The 23,082-nt window shown below is 40.2% G+C and overlaps 2 protein-coding genes across 3 annotated transcripts in view; both read right to left on the bottom strand.

Annotated features, from left to right (window-relative positions):
• Window positions 1-11,030, bottom strand: part of cep89 (centrosomal protein 89) — a 58,643-nt gene extending 47,613 nt beyond the window's left edge. The window contains exons 1-11 of the mRNA XM_068731086.1: window positions 10,927-11,030; window positions 10,236-10,342; window positions 9,479-9,625; window positions 8,785-8,977; window positions 6,737-6,788; window positions 5,472-5,582; window positions 4,773-5,012; window positions 3,952-4,094; window positions 2,787-2,837; window positions 2,163-2,246; window positions 1,187-1,290 (exon numbers count right to left, since the gene is read on the bottom strand). Of these exons, the coding sequence (XP_068587187.1) occupies window positions 1,187-1,290; window positions 2,163-2,246; window positions 2,787-2,837; window positions 3,952-4,094; window positions 4,773-5,012; window positions 5,472-5,582; window positions 6,737-6,788; window positions 8,785-8,977; window positions 9,479-9,625; window positions 10,236-10,342; window positions 10,927-10,968 (1,274 nt within the window). The 5' untranslated portion in view covers window positions 10,969-11,030. The remainder of the gene's footprint in view (window positions 1-1,186; window positions 1,291-2,162; window positions 2,247-2,786; window positions 2,838-3,951; window positions 4,095-4,772; window positions 5,013-5,471; window positions 5,583-6,736; window positions 6,789-8,784; window positions 8,978-9,478; window positions 9,626-10,235; window positions 10,343-10,926) is intronic.
• A 1,349-nt stretch (window positions 11,031-12,379) lies between these two features.
• rhpn2 (rhophilin, Rho GTPase binding protein 2) overlaps window positions 12,380-23,082 on the bottom strand; it is a 29,853-nt gene continuing 19,150 nt past the window's right edge. Inside the window, exons 8-15 of one of the 2 annotated variants that reach the window (XM_068731215.1) lie at window positions 22,160-22,347; window positions 21,832-21,988; window positions 20,359-20,478; window positions 19,963-20,157; window positions 19,463-19,539; window positions 16,822-16,968; window positions 15,207-15,362; window positions 12,380-14,727 (exon numbers count right to left, since the gene is read on the bottom strand). In XM_068731215.1, the coding sequence (XP_068587316.1) occupies window positions 14,467-14,727; window positions 15,207-15,362; window positions 16,822-16,968; window positions 19,463-19,539; window positions 19,963-20,157; window positions 20,359-20,478; window positions 21,832-21,988; window positions 22,160-22,347 (1,301 nt within the window). In that variant the 3' untranslated portion in view covers window positions 12,380-14,466. The remainder of the gene's footprint in view (window positions 14,728-15,206; window positions 15,363-16,821; window positions 16,969-19,462; window positions 19,540-19,962; window positions 20,158-20,358; window positions 20,479-21,831; window positions 21,989-22,159; window positions 22,348-23,082) is intronic. The other variant, XM_068731216.1, reaches the window with a different exon arrangement.

The following is a 23,082-nucleotide window of genomic DNA, read 5'->3' as shown; positions in this document are numbered from 1 at the left end:
TTTTAAAAGCCAAAGTCTAAACGTACATGTGACGTCTAAATCAACGCTGGGTATCACAAGTTAAGTGAACGTTTTTGTGGAAAAACCACAACAGACACAAATGAATATTCCAAGCAGAGTATCGTCTTATGTTCGCTCTGGACCCTGAGTCTGAAATAAAGTCTATCATCATCATCATCATTAAAACATTCCTGGAGGATTTTTAGTCTTTCAAGGACAAGATCTTAGATAATTTAGTAATCCTAATATAAAGTACAGTATCTCTAATAATAACTTAGATTTCTTTAGCGCTTTTCTAGAACTCAAAGTCACTTTACACTAATGGTGAAACAAACAACATTTAACCTGACTCACACATTAAGAGGAGGTTGTAGAGAAGAGATGGGTCTTGAGGCGGCATTGGAAAATTTTCTTTTTATAATTGCATTATGTACACTGTTAACTTTCATCTTCTATGTGTTGTTGCGACACAGATATGTGTACGCTATGACTTCTTCATTCTCATAACCACTATAATGTGTATTTTGAAGGAAACCTAACTGTTTGCTTATTTATAATTAGATGGATAATTTGTGTGGTGTTGTCCTTAATGACTACTTCTGTATGCAGTAGTGCTTTGAAGTACAAACAATGTTCTCTGAGGAAAATCAGGGATTTTTAAGAAAAGTGATGAACTGTAAACGGCTCTAAACATTTAGTCTCACGTGGTAAGACAGCACAATAGGAAACATCATGTACTGTACTCTAGTCTACAGTGACAAAAGTATTTAAACACACACAACTAATGTCTTAATGAATCTTCACATTGTTCTCGAGTTGATACACAATTTAAAACAGGTTAAAATGTCTCTATCTGACTATATCTGACATGTCAGAGCTACTTACAATGAATAGATACGAGTCAGCATTCAGCAACATTACAAGCCAGAGTAATGATAAAAGACAGATTAGTGATGGGGAAGATATAGGAGCGCAGCAGAAGAGATGAAGGTTTTACTACTTCTATTTCATCCTTTCACACAATATAAGCTTTACATACAGACCCAGAGACGGGCAAGCAGCAGTGCAGAAGAGAATAAAGGAGGTATTTCATTTTCACTACATCAGGGGAATGAATGGTGAGGGCCAAGCAATCGCTGATGGTGTCGACCCAATACACATGCACAGAGAGAATATTTCTTCTTACCAGTTCTTCTGGCTGACCCCTTCGATCTTTGCAATTTCATCATGGAGTCTCTCATTTTCTTTGATTACAGCCTCTACATGAACACCTAACCTCTTTACCTCCTCCTGTGGAAAGCAGACAAAGGATCGCTAATTTAAAGGACAGCAAAACAAAAACAAAAAAGGAAATCCTCTACTGTGCTACCAACCCTCTGCTAAGGATCAAGGGTCTTCCTTCCAAGACAAAAACCTTGATAGCAACTACAGCTGCGTGCACCAGTTCTCCAGGAGCCTGTGCCATGAAGTGGGATAAGTGGGTTAGCCAGCTAACTTTTAGATTAGATTAGAAAGCTTCATTAATCCCCAGCAGGGAAACTCATTTGCCACCAAATCAACTCATACAGACAACAATAGAAATTGTTTCCACTGTGCATAACAGACAAAACACACATTACAACAAATAAAATGCCATTTGACACATGAATAACATCAGAAAGATGCTAAATCTAAAAATCTGACTGCTGCTGGAACAAAAGACCTTCTGAGTCGTTCAGTGGAACACTGAGACTCCGGGTCAACTCCAGAGGATCAGATCAAAACATCTCAACAAGCCTATTACTGACCAATCAGCTCACTGGAAGAATTCAGTCATCATTCCAACAGGATCATAATTAACTGTTGAGTAATAATTGATGATTGAAAATAAGACCTATACCCTCTGTTGTCTTTTGCTATGAAAATATTCCACACACTGTTAAACAGCTTCACTGGTAATAAATGTGACATTTCAGTCAGATAAATCTGTGTGTTGCAGGTTTTGATCCCATGCATTACATATATCTAAAGAAGCACATTAACAGTTTGCTGCTTATGTCTCTGATAACACGTAACATTCTCATAAATGATCAAATGACAGATAATAGCGGATAAGAAGCACACACACACACACACACACACACACACACACACACACACAGTTTCTCTCACATACACTTTACCTCAGTGGTTTGCAGAAGTGCGTCTTTCTCGTTCACCCTGTCTTCATAGGCCAGTACCAAAGGAGATAAATACTTCATGTCAAGCTAAAAAAAAGGACAAAGAGAAATGATCCAAATTAGCCACAACATCAAAACCATGGATCTTTTCACATATGGGGCTTATCGAAGGAAGGAAAATCATTTTCCAGCCCACCAGTCACAGCGGTTGGTAAATCTGAACCACATAAAGGGCAAATGGGCTTTATTTCCTTGATCTATCCAGCAGGATTCCAGTCACTGTGGACACATAGTGAACAACCTGGCTTCCTGTTTTGGTCATTTGAGAGGTGAAGCACACTCTCTTCCTTCTGCAACGTTTCAGTGAAGCTGAGCTTCCATACTATCACACCTGTTATGTGTCATCAGACTGAACATGTATCATTACACATGTTAAATCCAAATCAATCTGCTAAACAAATTATCACTAAGCATCTTTTTTTTTTTTTTTTTTTAAATGACTTGCCTATTAAACTAGCCAGCCATCTTAAAAAGATTGATTAGCTAATTTTGACTATTAACCAGCCATACAGTTAGAATCCTGCCCTGCCGTATGAAAGTAATGTACAGCTATATAAAGATACTGACCAGCCAGGGAGGAGGAGGCCCTGTCTTTGGTAAGCCGCTGATTCTTGAGCTCTGGATGAAACACAGTAAGAAAGTCAGTCATCATACGTAGTAGCCATAGTTGATATGGCAGCTTTAAATGTCGTCCTTTACACAAAGTAAACATATTTTTAAAAAATGGTGAAAGAGGATTGAAGTCTGCTGTTTCTTGTGGACTGGTGCTTAGGAAATTTCACAGGGAAGCTAATCCAACAAAAAAAAGAAAATAACAGCTTTTCAAATGTGAAACATAATAAGCGTCTCAGCTAAAAAAAAATAATTAAAACACGACAAAATAGCAGCAAAGACTATTATAGTTTATGACTACAGAACAAACGGGAAATCAAAAGTAAATGGTCATGTTAATGGGATCTATGGAAGTGGACAATTTAACAAATTTAGATTTATCCTATCTCTTATTATCATTCTGCTATAAAAGCACTTCCTAATCTTTTCCTTTATCTCTTTCTTTCACCAGCTGTCAGTAATTACAACTAGCAGAGACATCCAGCAACAGCAGAAGCAAACTGGTAGTGATGGGAGCAGAGATCTCTTGGTGTGAAGACACAGCATGAGGTAGCCATGATTAAAGCAACAGGCCAGCTTTCTTCTGCAGTGTAAAACACACAATAAACCAGAATGGACACACAGCCGCAGATGGGAACAAGTGACTCCTTTAGTGCAATAAATCTGACAGAAGGACAGACAGAAATAAGCCTTATTTAGCTCAGCGGGATTCAAATCAGAGGCAGATTTCTATCTTTCAAGGCTTGCTGTGAAAATAAAGTGAAGTACTGGTCATAGATTTAGTGTAAAAGCTGCTGTTGTCGGTGAAGAGAGCAGAGGAGTACACTAGAACAGATACTCCTGTTTTCATATCATTCTGGCAACATGAGCTGGAGTGATAGAGGCTCATTGATGACAGAAAGGGCCCTGGTGTAATTAGGAACAGTTCTACAGGTAAGCTTTTTAAAGCTGCCTACATTAGCCTTCAACCAGGAGGCTCTTATGCAAGGCATGAGCCCATAACTGTTTCACAGGGCCTACAATCAGGTTACACAAGGTCTCATTCATAAATTGTCAATTTGTGAAAATGAGATGAGGTACGACTCAAAAAGCAGAGGTGTTACCTTGTAGCTAGACATACCTCCTGTTTGGTCAACGGTCTGAAGAGGGTTTGGTAGCGGCTCAGCTCCACATTCAGACGGTGAACTGTCAATTTGAGGGCGTCATTTTCATCCACCAGCTCCTGAGCGTGTTGCCTCAGATTTAGTAGCTCTGCCTGGCTGCCTGTGCGCACAGCAGATCCGGTTATACATTATTCTGAGACATGCTCCTATTCAAAATGCCATGACAATTGAATAGATTGCACTAGATCGATTTAGAAATTAACATGAATTGCAAACAACAAACGTCGAGGGCTTAGTGGCCTAACTATATATACAATAACCATATTTATTAATATAGTTTCAGGAAGAAGGGAACAGAGAGAGCTGGTGTAATCTAAACTAAAGACGACTATGGTGTATTTTGCAAGACGGCTTTGGTCTTTCTTCAACATGGTTTTGACTCTCCATGTGGTCTGCTGACTGACTCTGAACCCTTCACCCTCGGGTGATGAATAGAACATAATGAATGCTTCACCAGCAGAGAATGAATAGTACTTTTCCATGCTGCATCTTTCTGCCCACCGGGAGGTCAGAGTCTCTAATCACCGAGCCAAGCCAACCTGCTACCCATTTAAACTGCCAATTTTCCACTCTTCTTTAAACTCTTTGTGTGTTTTTTCCTTTCCGTGTTTCATTACACCCTATCTACTCACAGCCTTATCTCCAGCTCCCCCCTCCCTGCTGTGACTCCCTGCTTCACTCCCTCTCCCTTCATCCCTTTCCCCCCCGTTAACCCTTATTCCATTCTATTGATTCTCTGTCTCCCATACATGATTCTCCAGCGACTTGTCCATTCTACCTGCAGATGACCTCGGGTTAGAGGGGGCTTGGCTGTGACTGATCTCCTGCTCCAGCCGTTGCAGTCTCTCCTCCAGTAGCTTTTGTTCATCCACCATCCTTGTGTCCTTCACTGGCAAGGCCCCTGCTACCTCCCTCTGCACCTCATCGTACGCCTTGCTGAGCTTTGGAGACGACTGGGTGGGGTGTTTCAGGTCTTTGGCGTGGCTGGGGTGGTCGGTGGTTAGGATGGGTAGCTCGGCTGTAATGGAGACAGTCAATACTTTGGCTGGCAGTACACAAACATATTCTCAATTGAATAAAATGTGAAAAAATCTGCTGTAATGCAAAAAAAAATCATCTCAATACACAATACTTATGGGAATATGCAAGTATCTCACACATCAACAAAGAAATGTGTGTATGAACTGTTCTATATTAAAGTAATCTGACAGTCACTTAAGTGACTAAAACTAAAGTTTAAACTATATGTATGAAATGCATCATAAACATTAGTAATAACCTAACCAACAGAGGGCATATTCCCATCAGACAGCACTGGTCTGTCGGGACATGAAAGACTACAAAAACAGGAAAGATGTTTATTTTTGCCTGATCTAAAGCAAGCCATGTTCTTTGTGTGCTATAAATCAAAAGCTGGGTACAAAAATAATAAGTAGAAATGACAAGAAGACACACAGCAGGCTTCTTTGGGACTTACACCCACACGGCACATCTGCCCGACTTCCAGGGCTCTTCCTCACAGAGGCTTTCTTCTTGGTAGAATCACTGCTGGCTCCGGGACAAAGGACACTGGTTTCCTCAGAAAGATCTGAGATAATCAGAAACAATACAAAAAGGCAGCGCCAATAGGATGAGCGCTGGATCAAAGAAATACGTCGTAGCGAATCACTGCTAGATAAGAAAAATAAAACCATCATTAAATGCATGCAATCGCAGAAGAAGTGATGGTTCCTGTGTGCTTAACTATATAACCCAATGTAACCATGAAATGCATATTATTCTTTAAAAGTGACTTTCTGCATAGCTTGAATGTGTTACTTTAGCGTACACAATTTAGTTGTTAAAGGTACAAGCATTTTAGGGACACATAAAACACTTTCATTTAGCACCGTGACAAGCCAGCTTTGGTAACAACAACTGTATAATGAGGCTGTCCATTCAGCTTTTAATGATGATGTCTGCTGTGAAACTACATTTTGGTTGAGTTAGAGTTGTATCTTCGTCGTCCTCTAAAGCCTGAGGAGGAGTCATATGAAGAGAGTCACCATTCTTTTTCTTTCTATGGGAGAAAATTCTGAAATCCAGTTGCACGTCTCTTTATTTATCATCCATTACATTTATTTTGCTGCATGTTGTTTGAATGATTTTCATGGTTAATTTGCTACTTTATTAAATTTCATCCAGTCTGTTAGCAATTTATAATTAGAGGCATTCCAACTACTCTGTATACTACTGGAGGCTGCTGATAGATATTTCCATCTACATACTGACACCCACCACCATATTGTCTGTTGAAGGTATTCATCTTTACCACCATCTTTTCACATCAGTGGTTACAACCAGCAGGAGAACCACCCTTTATACTTTTAATGTGAACGTAATGTGGAAACTGAGTGGACAGTAAAGATTTAGAAAAGTCATACCCAGTCAGAGGCAGAATGTTTGTTATACTTCCTACAATCTCTGGATCTACAAACAAACAACATCAATATAATCTCAAAGTCTGACCAGTAAATACGACAACATCAGTTTGTGAAACGTATAAAGAAAATCTTGAGTAATTTGTTATCTCTTCCAAGAAAACTCATTGGAAATCTACAGTATGTAGATATTGTTTTATTGGGCTGTAAGGTTCAGGCTGAGGTAAATGTACAATGGATTGCCTCATTAAACTATACACAGCATTTGGTCTTATAAGAGGTCGGGTTATTTTGCCACTACTGACAGATTATGAGTAATTACCTGGAGAAGGCGCTCTTCTGCTAGACATCTGAATGAGCTGGGGTGTACTGGTCTGAAACACAGACAGGCCAAACCAACAGACAAGCAGGCAGAGGCAGATAATGAGTAAGTCTTTTCAAAGAGATTTCCAATGCCCTGCTGCCCGGATCCTTTTTGTGCAGAGACCACTATGGCCATTATGGCCATTGTCAAAATGTGGAGAAAAAAAAATCTTGTTAGAAAGTTTACAGTATTGTTAAGATTCCCCAGAGACACATTAAGGCCATGTGAATGAGCAAGAAGGAAGCAAAGAAAGAATTAAATACAAGAATGTGGCAGACTGAACAAGGTCATCTGCTGATACAATGCTCAAATGACAAGAAAATAAACTAAATTTATATACACTGAGTTGGCTGTTTATTACATCTGATGCGGTTCAATACAACAATCTTGCTATATTAAAGCTACCTTCATAAAAGTTATTCAGAGAGGTGCAGATTCAACTGTATGGTCACATTGGAGGCTGCCGTTTGTAGTGCTGTTGAACTGCATGCTTTACACAGAGATGTGTTTCTGTTATTCTGTTTCCCTTGTTGATATGAACAGGCAACTAGCAGGGGAAACAGAGCCCAGCGGGACCATTAGAGGTTAGCAGCCCAATGTAGCAGTATACAGGACAATAGCATGAATAGAATAAAAAAATGTGCTGTGAGAGCAGACTCTTGGGATATAGCCATTGGGATTTTGGGAAGAAATCTCATAGATTAAATGATAGATACAGACCATGGAATTGGTCTAGATACAGACCATGGAATTGGCTTAACTATGAGTAGGTAAAGAGAGACATTTCAGGTGCATGGCTCGGTACCCACTTCTAATACCCTGTTGTCAGTGACTACCATAAATCACAATTATGAAGTCAATTTTAAACGCAAGTTGCTCCTGAACTGTCAGAGGCAAACAATGCAGAATGATGTTATGTGGCAAAGGGAGAAGTCTCAGCAAATAAATAAAAACACCTGCCAAAGGTAGGAAAACTGCAATGGCACTGCAAAAAAGAGCTTTACAAAGGAACAATAGCCATAAATACTGATTCAGGGACACTGAAAGGATATCTCAACACTCTCTACAAGTCCAAAAAATGACTACTGAGCAGAGTCAAAAACCTGTGACAGTAAACTTTACAAATCTTCTCTACAGTATGAGGCTCAATAGATTACATTACCTTTATTCTGTGTGAAACTGTGCCTCCCAGTGGATCGGACTGGTGTCACAACAACCACACTGAGCTTCAGATAAATCTCAAACTGAACCAAGTATAAAAGTAGTTGAGAAAGGATAATTATCTTCCCTCAATTCAAAATTTCAAAAGCAGATATTCTGACTTGTCATAGCAGGAAAGACGCAGGTGTAACTGATAACATTAACAATGTCTCAGTAGGACATCTTAATGTATGTACACACAGGGCCCTAAATTGCCTCAATTGAATGTAACGCAAGTCATTATTTAGATTATCAATCACCCCTGTGCCGTTCCTGTTACGTGTCACAATCTGTGACTGTGCATTACCATACCCCCACTACCACAATATTTAGTATGTCAGAAAAACATGCAATATGCAAGCCAGCATACTTTTCTGGCCATTCTGACCCACAATCCTCTGCGCTGCGGATATATGAGCAAGAGGGTCAAAGTTATGAGGAAGTAGTATGTTCTAATTAAATGCATACCCATTAATTATGGTCCCATTCTATTGAATGTGTCACAGCCATTCCAGGGAGCCAGCATGCACAATACCAGGCACACATAAATGGAACAGGGCCATAATTATTGTATTAATGTAATGTGTAATGTATTAATTACACCCGTGTTTATCCTGCGATGAAATGTTAAAATGGCTGACGTGAAAAAGGCCTGGTTAACTCATTTGCTAAAACATTCTTAAACAGAAGTTATTTATGGTTGGAAGAATGTTTTCCTTTTTTTTTAAAATTGGGATTAGAACTAGCAACACTCTAGTCATAAACTTGCTTTCACATAACAATGACATCGTACTGTAGAGTCTCACCTTCGGTTTTAGAGGCAAAGAATAGATAGGTTCTGTGATCGAACACTTCTCCTCTCTGTCAAGAGTTTGGTAAACATGTTCCTCCCTGTCCTCCTCACTCTCCACCTCCTCTTCCTTGTCTTCCAACTCCTCCTCTGAGTGGTCCGGGGAGGACAGGCGCGGCCGGCTGCCCAAATCTTCTGACCATCTGTCTCTGAGGAAGGTAATAAAGTAATATCACTATCTCTTTAACCAAAACAGCTAAAAATAATTCAGCTATCATTCACTCTATTATTTATACCTATGCTTATTCTTTTGTGATGTGAAAAAATGCCTTCTCTGAGAAGCCTACTTTGAAAATTGCACCAAAAAAAAGAATTAGAACAGCATTTGAAGTCACACTCCAAGCATAGATGGCTTCTTGAGATTAACTACTAGTATTCTAAAATCTTTCTTTTGTTTTTAAAGGTCACACAGACATCTCTTTTGCTCTATTTCTATCAAATGTCCTATATGAGGAAGCTCAAACAATACATTTACTGCTCTTCCTTAAAGTAGGCACAATCGTGTACCACTTTGGCCCATTTTCGACTGTGACAGACTTGATAGATACAGCCCCAGGTTAGGTTTAAACTTAGAGAGTCACCTCTTGTAATTAGAATAATTTGTCACAAAGCTTGTGATAACACTGTCGTATTTGCCAGAGGGAGTTTACCTGATGAAAAGGTCTGTGCTGATGTTTGGTTCAGATATGAAGAACTCTGATTGGCCACTCTCAGAGAAAGACCTCGGCCGGATGGGGGGGAGGGCCCATGTCTGTCCAGTGAGCGATGAAGACAAGATGGCTGCTGCTAAGGCCGATCTGTAGATGGAAACACGTGATTCATACGAGGAGGGACAGATACTTTGTAATATAAGCATAAGAAATGCTGCTAATCACATCAAAATGTCAAGTCATACTTTATTATTTCTAATGTTGATATTGATGTGATACATTGTTAAGTAAATGCATGATGAAGCTTAGTGATGAATTAATTGATAATGGTAATTGATAATTGATAAGAGCTTCCACTGTTATTGTCCGTGGAAGTGGACAATAACAGGATGAGACCAGAATGCAACTCTTCTAGTACATGTCAAAAATAAGTAAATGTTTGAGGACAGCATGAGCATAGGCTGCTGATACATGTGAATACATTTTTGAGAATCAAGATCTACACAGATGCATCATAGAGTTAATTTAATAAATTAGGAGTTGCATTTATTGTTTCAGAGTTTCATCTCAAAGTACGGAAAAGGATATGTGATGAATCACTGGCTAGTTTACACGACGAAGAAGAAGAAGAAGAAGAAGAAGAAGAAGAAGAAGAAGAAGAAGAAGAAGAGGAAGAAGAAGAAGAAGAAGAAGAAGAAGAAGAAGGAAAACAGAGCGGAATGAAAGGATGTGGGAGGTGATGGAGGTTGTTAGGTACCTGGGTCTCTCAGGTGAGGGGTTTGGGCTGCGTGGGGGCGGGGTACGAGGCACAGCGGGCTTGGGGGCAATGGAGGCAGCAGGGATCAAACCATGAGCTATATGCTTCTACACAACACACACAAAGGAGGGTTAGAGAGAGGGCTAGCATCACACAGACGGACATAAACACACACAATGTGGGTCCTATAATGGTCGAGGAGAGTCTCAGTTAGTAACGTTACATTAAATCATTGTTTCACATGCACGCTGACGAAAAACAAAGAGGCTAACGTCATAAAGGTGGAACGGTAGAAAGGACGATTACAGAATCACAACATGACCACTTGATAAACGAGATACCAAACACTGAAGTATTCAAACAGCCTGGTGTATTGGCCACAATGTGTCTAGTATTCAGCGGTCAATTATACTTTAACTGTCTTTCTAAATAATAGCAGAGAGGATAAATCTCTCATTTCACTCGCTGTTTTAATGTTGGTCAACAATATGAATACCATTACACCACTTGACGTATTTACGTTACGAAACTGGTGTTATCAAATATGGTTATTATCAAATAACCAAAGTTATCTAACAGGTAAGTAAACGCTAGGTTAGTGTTGGCTAAATTACAAAGCATTTAAACTAGACGTTAAGCTAGCTAGAAATTAAACAATGTGAATTTATTTAATAAAAGACGCTAAACTTACAAATTCGTTGTCTTTCTCCCTCCTGAAGTTGAATTTTAACATAGTGGAAATACGTGCTGGACACTTGCTTCAATAACGTTTGCTAAAGTTATGTTTCAGTTGAGGCGAACAGCTTGACTTGCTTAGTCTTCATAGCATAATAAATGGTTTCATGCCACTGCCATTGTGTTTCTAGTTATCTGTCCTCTCTTACCCTAAAACGATAAAGAAACATAAGCAAGCTAACAGTGTTCAACAGGCTGGCTGTTTGCAGAAGATTTCTCGTATCTAGACGCTTCACCACAAGACAGTACCGTTCTACAAAACGAGTGCTGATTGGTTAACAGTGAGGAGAGCAGCCAATCAGTGACTAGTATAATTCACCTAGCAACGACGTCCTTACCGACAAGAGGCCAGGCCGACAGGGGGCGATGTCGTTCCATTTAATAATCAGCTGTCACCTCCTGTCTCTATGGTTGCTGTCAAATTAAAAAAATCTTTCTTTCTTTCTTGATAAAGCAACAAAATAGGTTATCATAAATACAATATACAGCAAACTTTAAGTTTAATGTGTCCACTAAAATAACATTTAAGTAATACCTGTTTAAAGTATACTTCACATGACAGCCATTCAAGTTTGTATTCCATCCAGTCCACTTTTGTCACTTCAATATAGTTCCAAAACTGTGGTTATACACAACAATGATGGTTGTGGGCACGACCTTTCAAACTTCAAACAAATATTCCCATATTTATCACAAATGTTTGATACAATTGAAGTTTTCCAAGCATGAACAGAAAACACATTTTGTTATAACAGCCATCTCTCTAGTTGCTATACCCACCTGTGCAGGGTGATTGCAATAATATACTTTAAAAAAAACATGTATTCTCAGTTCTCTTTTGATAATAAATCAGCTGAAAATGTGTTTAATCAAGTGCTAACCTTTGCCCTTAAGAATGGTGGAAGTGAAAATCCTATAACTAAGAGTCAACAAATGTGATTCCTGCAATATACGTTGTTCCTGTTAAAAGAAATCTAAATACAGGAGAGAATTTGACCTTAGAGAACTAATTTTCAAAGTTCAAAGCTATCAGAATAAACAATCAGCGCTTTCTTTTCTGCCAAATGTCCTACCACACACAAAACACACAGATAAGTGCCAAGCTATCGCCCAAAGACCATGAATGGTATGGGTGAAATACAGACCTGATGGGTAAAACTTAATCACATGGTGTTTTTCTTCTGTTTCCATGAAGGCAGATTAGGATGTCATGTGACCCCAGGTCAGACTCCCATCGGTCACAAACCCATGAGTGTTGACTTAGTGTGTGTTGGCTCACTGAGGACTGTGTTCAACTTCATTCCAGTCATTCCCAACCTGCTTGGTAGCTTCAATCACTGAGATACACAGAAAATATATATGAAATATATGTATATATAAAAACAAAACAAACAAAAAAATCAGGAAAATTTGTTTTGTCCCCTTCTTTTATTGAGATTTGAGTTTATACATATGACACAAAGACTTACAGACAAAGCATTCACACCACAGTTGCTATGCAGTACAAAGTTCAGAGAGAAGCAAAGGCAACCTGAAACCTTCAGAAGAACAGGTACCATCACCCTCTGCATAGACCAAGGCTTTTAGGATCCCTATGCACGTGAAATCCTCTGTAAGCACTTATATCAATTAATTACTGCACTTTCTTGTTACACACTTATTGTGACATTTTCCTTCATGAGTATGAGCATAAATGGCACTTAAGACACCACATTAGGTAAACAGAGACAGTTAAGAGTTCTACATCTTCTTAGTGTTACTGTTTAAAAACATTTACATTTTAAAATAGCTTTCCATTGACAAAATGTACCAGTATATATAGTTCACCAAAGGATTAAGCAAGGCTAGTAAAATACATTCCTCCAACAAACCAACCAAGAAATCCAACGTGCAAAAATTCACAACTTGACCATTCACAAACTAATTCTGAAACCTACAAATACAGGTATATATATATATATATAAAATATTTTTTGTGTGTATTTTTTTTATTACATAAATAATTTGATTATCAAATATGTATAAGAATCTACTTTGTAGATAAAGAGATAGTCCAACACTGCAAAGTGTCAGTAAAATGTGGGATATGACTATGTTTATGACAGGTAGAGGCAAATAGCAGAAACCTGAATGTGGGCTTTGATCAAAGTCACTGTTTGGTGACCGGCTTTCAAAGTACGATGCAGGAATGTCATCGGCCTGCCCACATTCTTCCCTTCTGGAGACAAAATAACCTTTTAACTACATCAAGATTCACATTAACACAGAGACACGCAGCTCATGCTCTTCTTACAAATGGACAAACTGCCAGGCGGCAGCAGCACTGATTCGAAGAGGGCCAGAACTGGGTAAGATGAGTCAGGAAGGCAAGTGGCACATCCTGGCACATCACGGATGTGGAGGCATTTTGGTCTGTGGCATAACTGGTATATTAAGCAAACCTATAATACCAATGATTCCATTTACATTGCGTCCCAGGCATGGCACTCAGCAGAAACAATAATCCTCAAAGGCTGTCTCAAAAATGCAAAACTGACAATAATACAAGGTATGTATGTGATTTTGTTTTTTTAGCAGCTTATAGAACTTTCATTCATCAACTCTCCCCAGACAAAAACAACTGCACAGGACAATTTGTTTTCCCCCTCAGTCACCGTTTTAAAATTTCAAGATTCAAATATCTACATATCTATTTAGAAAATGTATGTATTTCAAACCCCAAAACCGATCAGTATCCACTGATTTCAACAAATATCGTGGCAATGACCTAATCCTACACATATACCGTGTGAAACACGACCTGTATTGAGGATGCACAGAGAATATAACTGCACAGTGCACAGCTACGTCAGTACACAATGGAACTAACAAGGGACAGCTTAAGCCACAATAAAATTACCCCCTTGTCGCCAAGTTGAAACCGATGCTGGGTGCGCGTTTGTACAACTTTGTCTTTGAGTCCCTCAAATCATTCGGAGCGTAACTTAGAGGCCTGTCTCAGTGCTGTCTGTGTGTGTGTGTGTGTGTGTGTGTGTGTGTGTGTGTGTGTGTGTGTGTGTGTGTGTGTGTGTGTGTGTGTGTGTGTGTGTGTATAGACTGGAATGATAACTGGTAGGCTTTTCCCACAGTGCAGTTGTACTGTGCTGTACTCATACTGGCGTGGTACAGAATGATTTCCCATTATGTTTGGTGTGCAGCCCAGATTACTTCAGATACTGAACTGTGCTAGGAAGGCGCCCATGTACCAACAATGGCACATATATACAGTATTTGGCACAGCCACTTTCCAAGGTAGCTGGCAGAAATGTCCTCATTACACTGGTGACATACAAGCTACATGGACTACTGCTCAGTATTCCAGTGGAAATACCAAAGGGAACTGGTACCATATCATAGCAGGTACAGTATGGGTACAACACAGCACTATATATAGCAATACTTGGGCTAATATCCATACTGCACGATGCTTGCAGACGGTAGAAAGTCTGCAGCCAGCTCAGTAGAGGGCACTGTCGTTGTTGTAGGAGCTGGAGCTGGGGAACGAGGGACAAGGCTTATTCCAGGGATGGGCCCCGGAGTGGTCAGCAGTGGGAAGGCTGAGGGTGCTGGCGCTCTTAAGCCGGTTCTTCAGACCAAAGTTGAGGAAGGATGACTTCTTGGTTACTTTGCGGGACTTCTTCTCGTCATCATCATAGGCCAGACAAATCATGGAGTAGGTCTTAGGCAGGTTTCCGCAGAAGGTGGCACTCTTAGTTGGCTGGACAGAGAGATCGACAGTGAAATAATGAGTCTTTGTTTGTTTAAACAAAGAGTTGCTCAGGACCCTGTCAGGACCCTGTACAGCCTCAATCAATATATCGGGTTAATACATTATCTTTTAACACAAATGTCAATAAATACCCAGAATCACAAACGGTCACTTTCTAACAACAATGGGATGGCATTTTGACAGACACTGCTTTTTCTATTATTTATTTTAGCTCTTTATCCTGATAATTAGGCTACTGGCTCATGAACTATTTCCTACACAATCCAAATATAAAAAAATGCCACAGGTGGACTCTGTTTTATGCACTACATCATATCCAAAGATTTTCTCATGTGAAATTTTACAGGCAATTTACCTAGGCCAGAAACACTAAGGAGAGATCTGAAATTCTAACTGCTGTTTTGTCAGCTGATACAAAGACCAATTTTGCTGTCCAGTCGACCGGAGAGAAAAAGGGCATGGCATACCATTTGAGGGTTGCTGTCCATTATGCTGACCACCTGGATGTCAATCCCCTCCTCGTTCACATCCTTCAGCAGCCGCATCACATCGCTCACGCTCATCCATTTGCAATCTGTGTCGCCCACAGCAACAATGTAGTCCCCCTCTTTCAGACCGTCAGCCTGGAAACACATGAAGAAGAGCAGGAGTCAGAGAGGAAGAACAGGAGTCAAAGAGGAGGAACATGAGTCAAAGAGGAGGAACAGGAGTCAGAGAGGAGGAACAGGAGTCAGAGAGGAGGAACAGGAGTCAGAGAGGAGGAACAGGATTCAGAGAGGAGGAACAGGAATCAGAGAGGGAGAACAAGAGTCACAAGAACAGGAGTCAGAGAGGAGGAACAGCAGTCAAAGAGGAAGATCAGGAGTCATAAGAACAGGAGTCAAAGAGGAGGAACATGAGTCAAAAGAACAGGAGTCAGAGAGGAGGAACAGGAGTCAAAGAGGAAGAACAGGAGTCATAAGAACAGGAGTCAGGGAGGGAGAGCAAGAGTCAGGGAGGAGAAAACGCAGTGAGGAAGGGGGAAACGGAGTCAGAGAAGGAGAACAGCAGTCAGAGAGAAGGGCCAGTGAAATTTCCTAAAGCTGCAGCTGACAGTAAATATTAACAGGGTTTGCTTGAATGGCAACCAAGACAGGTTCACCTACTTTCCTTCAACACCCTGGAGGCAGCCGGGATCAGTAGAGAAAACACTGAGGTTTAGCTGCTAGCAACTTTTTTTTTTTTACAAAAACACTTGGTAGAGAGAGTGTGTGTGTGTGTGTGTGTGTGTGTGTGTGTGTGTGTGTGTGTGTGTGTGTACCAGAGCACAGTATTTCATAGCTGTGGGATATCTGTCTTATCTACATGAGCTCAGCTATTTCTGTCTGATAACTTGATCCGTGTTCACCAGAGGCAGATCCGGAGAATCAGTCAGTTCCAAAATAAATCCTAGTAAATGGAGTATTGAAATGTTATAGAAAGTTTGGCCTAGTTAGACTTATATAATACTACTAATCTGATTCTCTGCATAGCCTGCAGGACCTAATAAGAGTCTGCTCTTTTTCAGCACCTCTCAATGAGCTGATGAACTGAAAAGGATTGCAGAGAGTAAATACTCTGAATCTTAATTAAATTAGTAGCCAGAGTAACTGTAGGGGTGGAGGGAGCACCTCCAAACATTCTTTAAAGCTGAATCCTGGTTAGGTTTAGAGAATTACGTTATCTAATCCAAGGTTCTCTGAGCAAATAAGACTCTCATATACAGTACAAGGACATTTGAACATATTTGATATTCAGGGCGCAAGCATGAAATTTCAAGCGATTAGTTCCCCCACCTCAAACAAAGTCACTCCCCGCTAGTTAATCCTGTTGCAGGGAGTTAATATTGAGCAACCACGGCTTTTGTTAAAATTCAACGTGACAGCACTTCAGGTCAGTACTAAACATGGCCCCTGAAATGTCTTCTGTGCTTAAAAGAACATAGTTTGTGTGCAAACCTATCTTTATACCACACTGACATTAATTGAAACCAAATTCTGGCTGCAAAATAGGAAATCGATCTTCCTGTGTTCATCCAAAGGTAAGAAATATAGGTTAACTTACAGCAGCTGGGCAGAGGGGGTCCAACGAAACCACCTGGACGGGTGATTCTCCTTTCAGGGTGAAGCCCAGGTCTCTGTCTTGTGAGAGAAGTTTTATTGTCCGTGGGGCTGTCCACCGCTGCCTGGCTGAGAAGACTGACAGAGGGCCCTGAATGGAGACAGTGTGGGGATGCTGGAGTCAATATGCTGAATAATAATAACTCAAATAATTATAATAATACATTATGATAGTATGTTTACTTTCTTTACTTTTTGAATAAATAAATGAACCTATCGTTGAACTGTTTTATATCTGGTCATGACATGTTCCTCCCAAATAGGCTGCACATACAGCACACATACTGTGGTTACTGCAGCACCAAAAGGCATATACTCTACTAGTACTATCAAAAATGTTAACCAGTCCTAGAAATAATAAACACAGTTGTTTGTCACTGTCTAAACTAATGCAATGAGAGACTATAATGGGCTAGTTAAACATCTTTAGACTGGGACAGTGACTCTGTATTTAACAGTCAACACAGGAAGCACAAAGCAACTGGCTTTGATGTAGGATAACCCAAAAGTCATAGCTGGATCATGAACATGTCTGATTGGATGTTATTCAAACTCAGAAAACACAATCATTCACATCAGGTCAATTCCGTAAAGCAGCCACTCTAAAGGAAACTGTGTCCATTCATGCCACACAGGTGTTTCAGCCTTTGCCACCTTTGTCTAAATAAAAAATACAGAGAAAACCCTCAGGGGCTACATGGAAGGCATGTGACCACTGGCCACAGAGTATATTTAATCAATCTCTTACATCAGTCCCTTTTTTCAGACTCACACCAGGCCCGTCACATTTCCTTTTGACAGGGCATGCAATCCTCACGGTGTTCTCTTTAACAAAGAGATGCATATGAAAAAAAGATTCTCAACACACTGAACATGTTACTTCTGTCTACTTAGTAGTATCTTCCATACTGTACAGTTATAGCTGCATGACTAAACTATGGCTGTAAATATCGATTCATTCTATTTAATAGATTAAAAAGCGTTTAAATTATCCGAAATCACTAAAGCTTATTTTGTCTTGGCATATATGCATTAAATTAATAACCTCTATGCATCACTAGGGACATTTTCGGCTTTTACATTTTTCAATCATCTTGGCTGAAGTTCAGCCTCAGCTCCTACAATATAATAAACTGTGAAATAAATACAGACACTCAGACCCTTAAGGACAAACATTTCCTCATTGAAGCGTCTTAAAATCATAATTTTTGATCCCACGGCCATTACAGCGTAAAATCATGCTTTCTATTATATCAGGGTTTTAATTTGGAGAACGGGTTTCAAAATGGTAATGTTTACTTTTGTCCACCTGACTGAGCTATTTCCTCATGTTTTCCCTGTGGGCCAAATACAATATATATTTTTCTGGTTTCTGCCGTATTATGGGTCACTGCAGTGTTTGATGCATCAAAAACGGTGTTGTTGCTTATCATTGACATATCACAGACACATATTAATCCCCCTAGCATTCAATCTGTGTTGAATGCACTGTTTCATAAGAACAGAGGAATAATGTACACATTGAGTTTTTTCAGGCAGACATTTTTGTCCTTCAAGGAAAGGGATGCACAAGTGATAAATCAACCGTAGTGTGAAAGCAATCATATTTATAAAATGCCTTAAATAATGAATTGTTTAAGACTGTCATCAGTTACTTTCCCATTGATCATTTCAACATTAGTTATAATTGAAGACAAACAAGTCCTACTTTTTGATAGCCATCTCCTATTAATACACTTCTTATCTAATGGGAAAATCTCTCCTCCACAATAAAACCTATGTAACAGCAAGATGATGCCTCTCCGCCCTGTTCTTTTAATTCTATTGCTGTGGTGATTGTACTGTGAGATTGTGCTGGATTTAACTTTTCAATCTCTTTTTCTCTGTGGCTCCAAAAGGATTTGAGTCTTGTTGCCAAGACTGTTGTAAAACCCAACCTAGCTCTTCACTAGTTTGGATTTTACAACAGGAACCGCAGAGCTACTTATTCACAGAGACTCCTTCTGTTGTCTGGGAACACCAGCTCTCACTATTGACCTCCTTACCAATCATTAGCATCCACGGTTGTTTTCTTGTCTGGAAATTGAAGTATGTTTCTTTTTTTATAGCAATTGTAAACTGTGCTTGTTGAAAAAAAAAAAAAAAAAAAAAAAAAGGACTCGCAGTTGAATGCCTCTTTCAGAGGACACAAACAGAAGATTGCAGTTATAGTGACAGAGGATGCCAGTGCCCCTCTCCCATCCACCACCATGACACTAAAGCAAGGGTCCAAGCCCCTCTCTCCATGGTTAGTGTTAGTTGTGCATTTGTTGCTATGGATGAATGTCCAGGAGGCTTTGGAAACAAGATCAGACTTTGGATTGTCTCCTGCTCAAATGTGCCAAAGCCTCCAGGAGACTCACCCTTGGTTGGTTGTATTCAGATATGACAAGAAAAAAATACACTCTGGGTGTTAATAGAATAAGTGAACTTCCAACGTCTAAAACACAAATCCAGAGCCATTTCATGTCACTTGATGAATAAACTGACCGTGATGTACAAGAAAAACAGCAATGTGAGTGGAAGATTATTAGTAACCCACATACCAGCCTCTGGAAGAAGTCTGTGACTTTCACCTTTGTGGTTGCGGGAACCTCCATCTCTGCTTTGTGCTCTGTTTTAGCTACGGAAAAAAGGGAGGGAAAAACAGCTGTTATTCTACACTGTTTATTGTCACAACCACATTTCAAATGGTGCCATGTTGGGAGAAGCGGACAGGGAGTTAGCAGTGTAAACATTACATCACCTGTACCTGAAAAAAATGTCACTTATCACAGCCGATGACAGCAGGTGTGGTACAAAACACTGCAGCCTTTTTTATTTTATTATTTTTTTTTTTTTTACACCAACCGTTTCCAGAGAGACGGACCTAACAAATTAACACATTGGTCCTGCTTGACATTGGCGTCATTTGTGGAGTCTTTGTTGTGGTAACACTGAGGTGACTGGTTAGTTTCTATGTCAACCACAGGAAGAATAGCTGTCACCTCAGAGACTCAAATAAACATCACAATTGTTCCAATTCTTCTCATTTATTTAGACTCACAGATGATGTCTGGGGCCTCTATGTAGTCAGTGAACTCCTCCTCAACTTCATTTTCGCTGCACTTGTTGAGCGAGCGCTGGTGACTGGCGCTCAAAATGTCCTGCAAAACCTCCAGCTTGTTCAAGTGATGGCACAAACTATAGATCCTTAGAGCCTCCTCGTGACCCAGTATGGCCCGACGAATGTGTGCTTTACCTGGAGAGAGGTGGGTGAAGAATTGGACATTGGGTGGATGAGGAGATGTGGATAGAGTAGAGAAGGCGTGAATAAGAGAATAAAGAGGAAAGAAGAGGGTCAGAGATGAAAGGGGGAATGTCAGTTCTGGTGTTATTGGCAGTACTGTGCTCTATTGTCTTCTTGCTTTCAGCTGCGCTCAGCCAACGTGCTCGCTCTTACCGATGCGTTCGCGTTCATCTTTCTTTTTCAGGATGTCAAGAGGAGAGCGTCCCTCAGGAAGGCGATCATAGACCTGTGACAACGTCTTCTCCTGCTGATCCTCATCATCACTGAGACCCACTGAACGCACAGACAGAATCAATGTTAACATGAATAGAAAACTGACTGAACCATTCTCTCCCACCAAGATCGATCTGAAAACAAATGGCCGAAAACTCTTGAATGGCACAATGCAACACCATGAATGCTTGGCAGTTGATCCGTTCGCTACAGCAATCTTCACTCTGTCCCGCTTCTGGACCGAGTCCTGTCTCTAACTGTCCTGTGGTTAATTGCTCTATTCTCCTCATTCACGCAGGAATCTGTTAATGAGCTGCCAAATTCAAAGCCGCTTCGCTCCGTTGTTCCTCCATTCAGTCGTGCCCCATTCATAGCACTGGCTAAAACTACGACCGTCGACTGGAAACTTGATATAATCTGCTGCATTTTGTTTCATTTTGTTTTCAGTTTAATCTCTCCTAAAGTGCATTTGTTAAGGTGTAGTAAGAAAGTAAAATGATAAAAACAAGACTGCAACAATGTCAAAAATAATGGCAAGCCATCAAGAACTAAGGCAGTATGACACCAAATTAGTAACAGCAATGCTGGAGGGTTTTTATTCCCTTACAAAACATCCTTCACCTCGTCTCTCACTCAGTGGCTGGCTCCCTCTGACACTTGATTATACACAGCATTACGAGGCTACATAACTGTAATCCTCCAGCAGTCTACAGTACATCCACTCGATTTTAACTCACTCCAACCATCTCTCTACCACTGAGTTCCTGGAAACTTGGCCATGGGTTTTGGATGTGTGTGCGTGTCTCTAAATAGCTGTTATGTAATAGCATTGTGGCTGGTTGTGGTTCAGTCCGGCCATATGACATGACCAACCCAGTGGCCCATACAGCACTTTAAGAGAAGGATCAGGTTTTCCAGGGTGTTTAAAAGTCTTATTACACAAATCCCAGAATTAGTTTACACCTTAGCAGCCAACAGCCAGGCAAACACCATAGAACTAGTCGTTTCAAACTGAGGATGTGGAGGTTGTTTATGACTAGAGTGGATACAACTTTGCGGACATAAACTCCACCTGTGTTGTTGTCAAAAAGAAGAGGGACAACACTTGATTTGTGCCGACTTTGCCACTAGCTATAGGATTATTAAACAACTTTGTGTTACAGTATGTCTGTGAAGAGCACACCTGTCTCTATTTTGCATCTAGATGCAAATTTCTGTGCATTGCAAAAACAGAATTCTGCTATGACAGTAGTGCTTCTCATCAGAAATAATAACAGCTTGCATGCTTGTGAAATATAGAATTACTAGCAAATAATAGATGCATGGTGACATTATTTCTTTTTTCAGTTCAACCTTCTCCTTTTTCACATGAAATCTGTGTAAACATTCTAAACATCTCTCAGGTTTTCTTACGCTGGTGGTCCAGGAGTGCTGAGGCTACAAAGTAGTGTGCCATGGAGCGGTAGTGGTTGGTTTTGACTTGCGACATGGTGGACCAGAAGAACGGGACATTGTCTTTGATTGGCGTCTGGATCATGGACTGGTGGACTTGGTCGTAGATTTCTGACACCTGCCAGGAAAAGGACGGTAAAATTACTGAGAGGACATTAAAAGCACTGATCAGAAGTGAGGAATCAGACTGCGGTGACATTATTACTATGCCTACAGTATATCCACAGCGAAAGAAACAATACACTGCCTAAATGATGTGAGGACTGTGTGTGTCTTTGCTGCCTTTTACCTTTGCAGCCTCCTGGGCCATTTTCATGAGGGAATGGAACTGGTTTCGGATTCCAGGCAACGCAGTCTTCTCAAACAGGCACTCCTGAGCCTGAGCAAGCATCATCCGGATCAACATACTGAGCATGGCTGGGCTCATGTCGTAGCTGGGAGTGTGGGTGAATGTCTCCTTCAGGTGGTTCAGGATTCCTGGGGGATAACGAGAGGTCAGCACAGCTCAAAAACAAACTACTCATTTTCATTTTCTGTACCTTGACTTTCCCAGCTTGTCTGGCAATCTGAACTAAAGATCATTTGGTGAGCGTTATAATTTGATTAATGGGACTCTGCAGGCTAACAATTTCTCATTGTTTGTGTTTTGTTTGTGATTTGAAGACCCTTTTTCTTTAGGTCTTTTTTCTTCATTATCTCCATAGTGAAGTTAGTAAATAACAAAAGGCCCTTTCATGTAATCCCAGCAGAATATATAATTTACAGCCAACATCTTAATGACAATTTCGGATTGTTTTTATGCATTCTGTCTAGCTCTTTATTATGAAACGTAGCTCCTCAACACTCAACAAGTTACTCTAAAAGTGGACGTTGGTACTACGAGTAGTAGTGCTATACTGATAGTACAGTTAAGGGTTAGGGTAACAGTGAATATTCATGGGCAAGACTCAAATAGTTTATTTGGGAGAGGCATATGGTTTGCTTGTCCACAAAATGACTTCAGTATGCTGGTACATTAACCGTAATTACTGACAAACTGTCTTATACAGATGTTTTAAAAGGTTCCACACAGAGAATTAAGTGATCCAGTTAGTCAGAGCATCTACTTCTTCTTTTGCTGTTACTACAGTATCCAGTGCTAGCAGTGGGCTCAACGTCTATGTGCGTCTTTAAAGTTGAGCCAAGACACAAACCTTCCTAAATTATTTTTTC

This window comes from Cebidichthys violaceus, unplaced genomic scaffold, assembly GCF_023349555.1.
Source record: "Cebidichthys violaceus isolate CVI_PGR_0920_01 unplaced genomic scaffold, fCebVio1.0.p SCAF_5, whole genome shotgun sequence".
In the NCBI taxonomy this organism is placed as follows: Eukaryota; Metazoa; Chordata; class Actinopteri; order Perciformes; family Stichaeidae; genus Cebidichthys; species Cebidichthys violaceus.
Note: the sequence above shows the minus strand (reverse complement) of the source record. Positions and strands in the feature narration are given on the sequence as shown.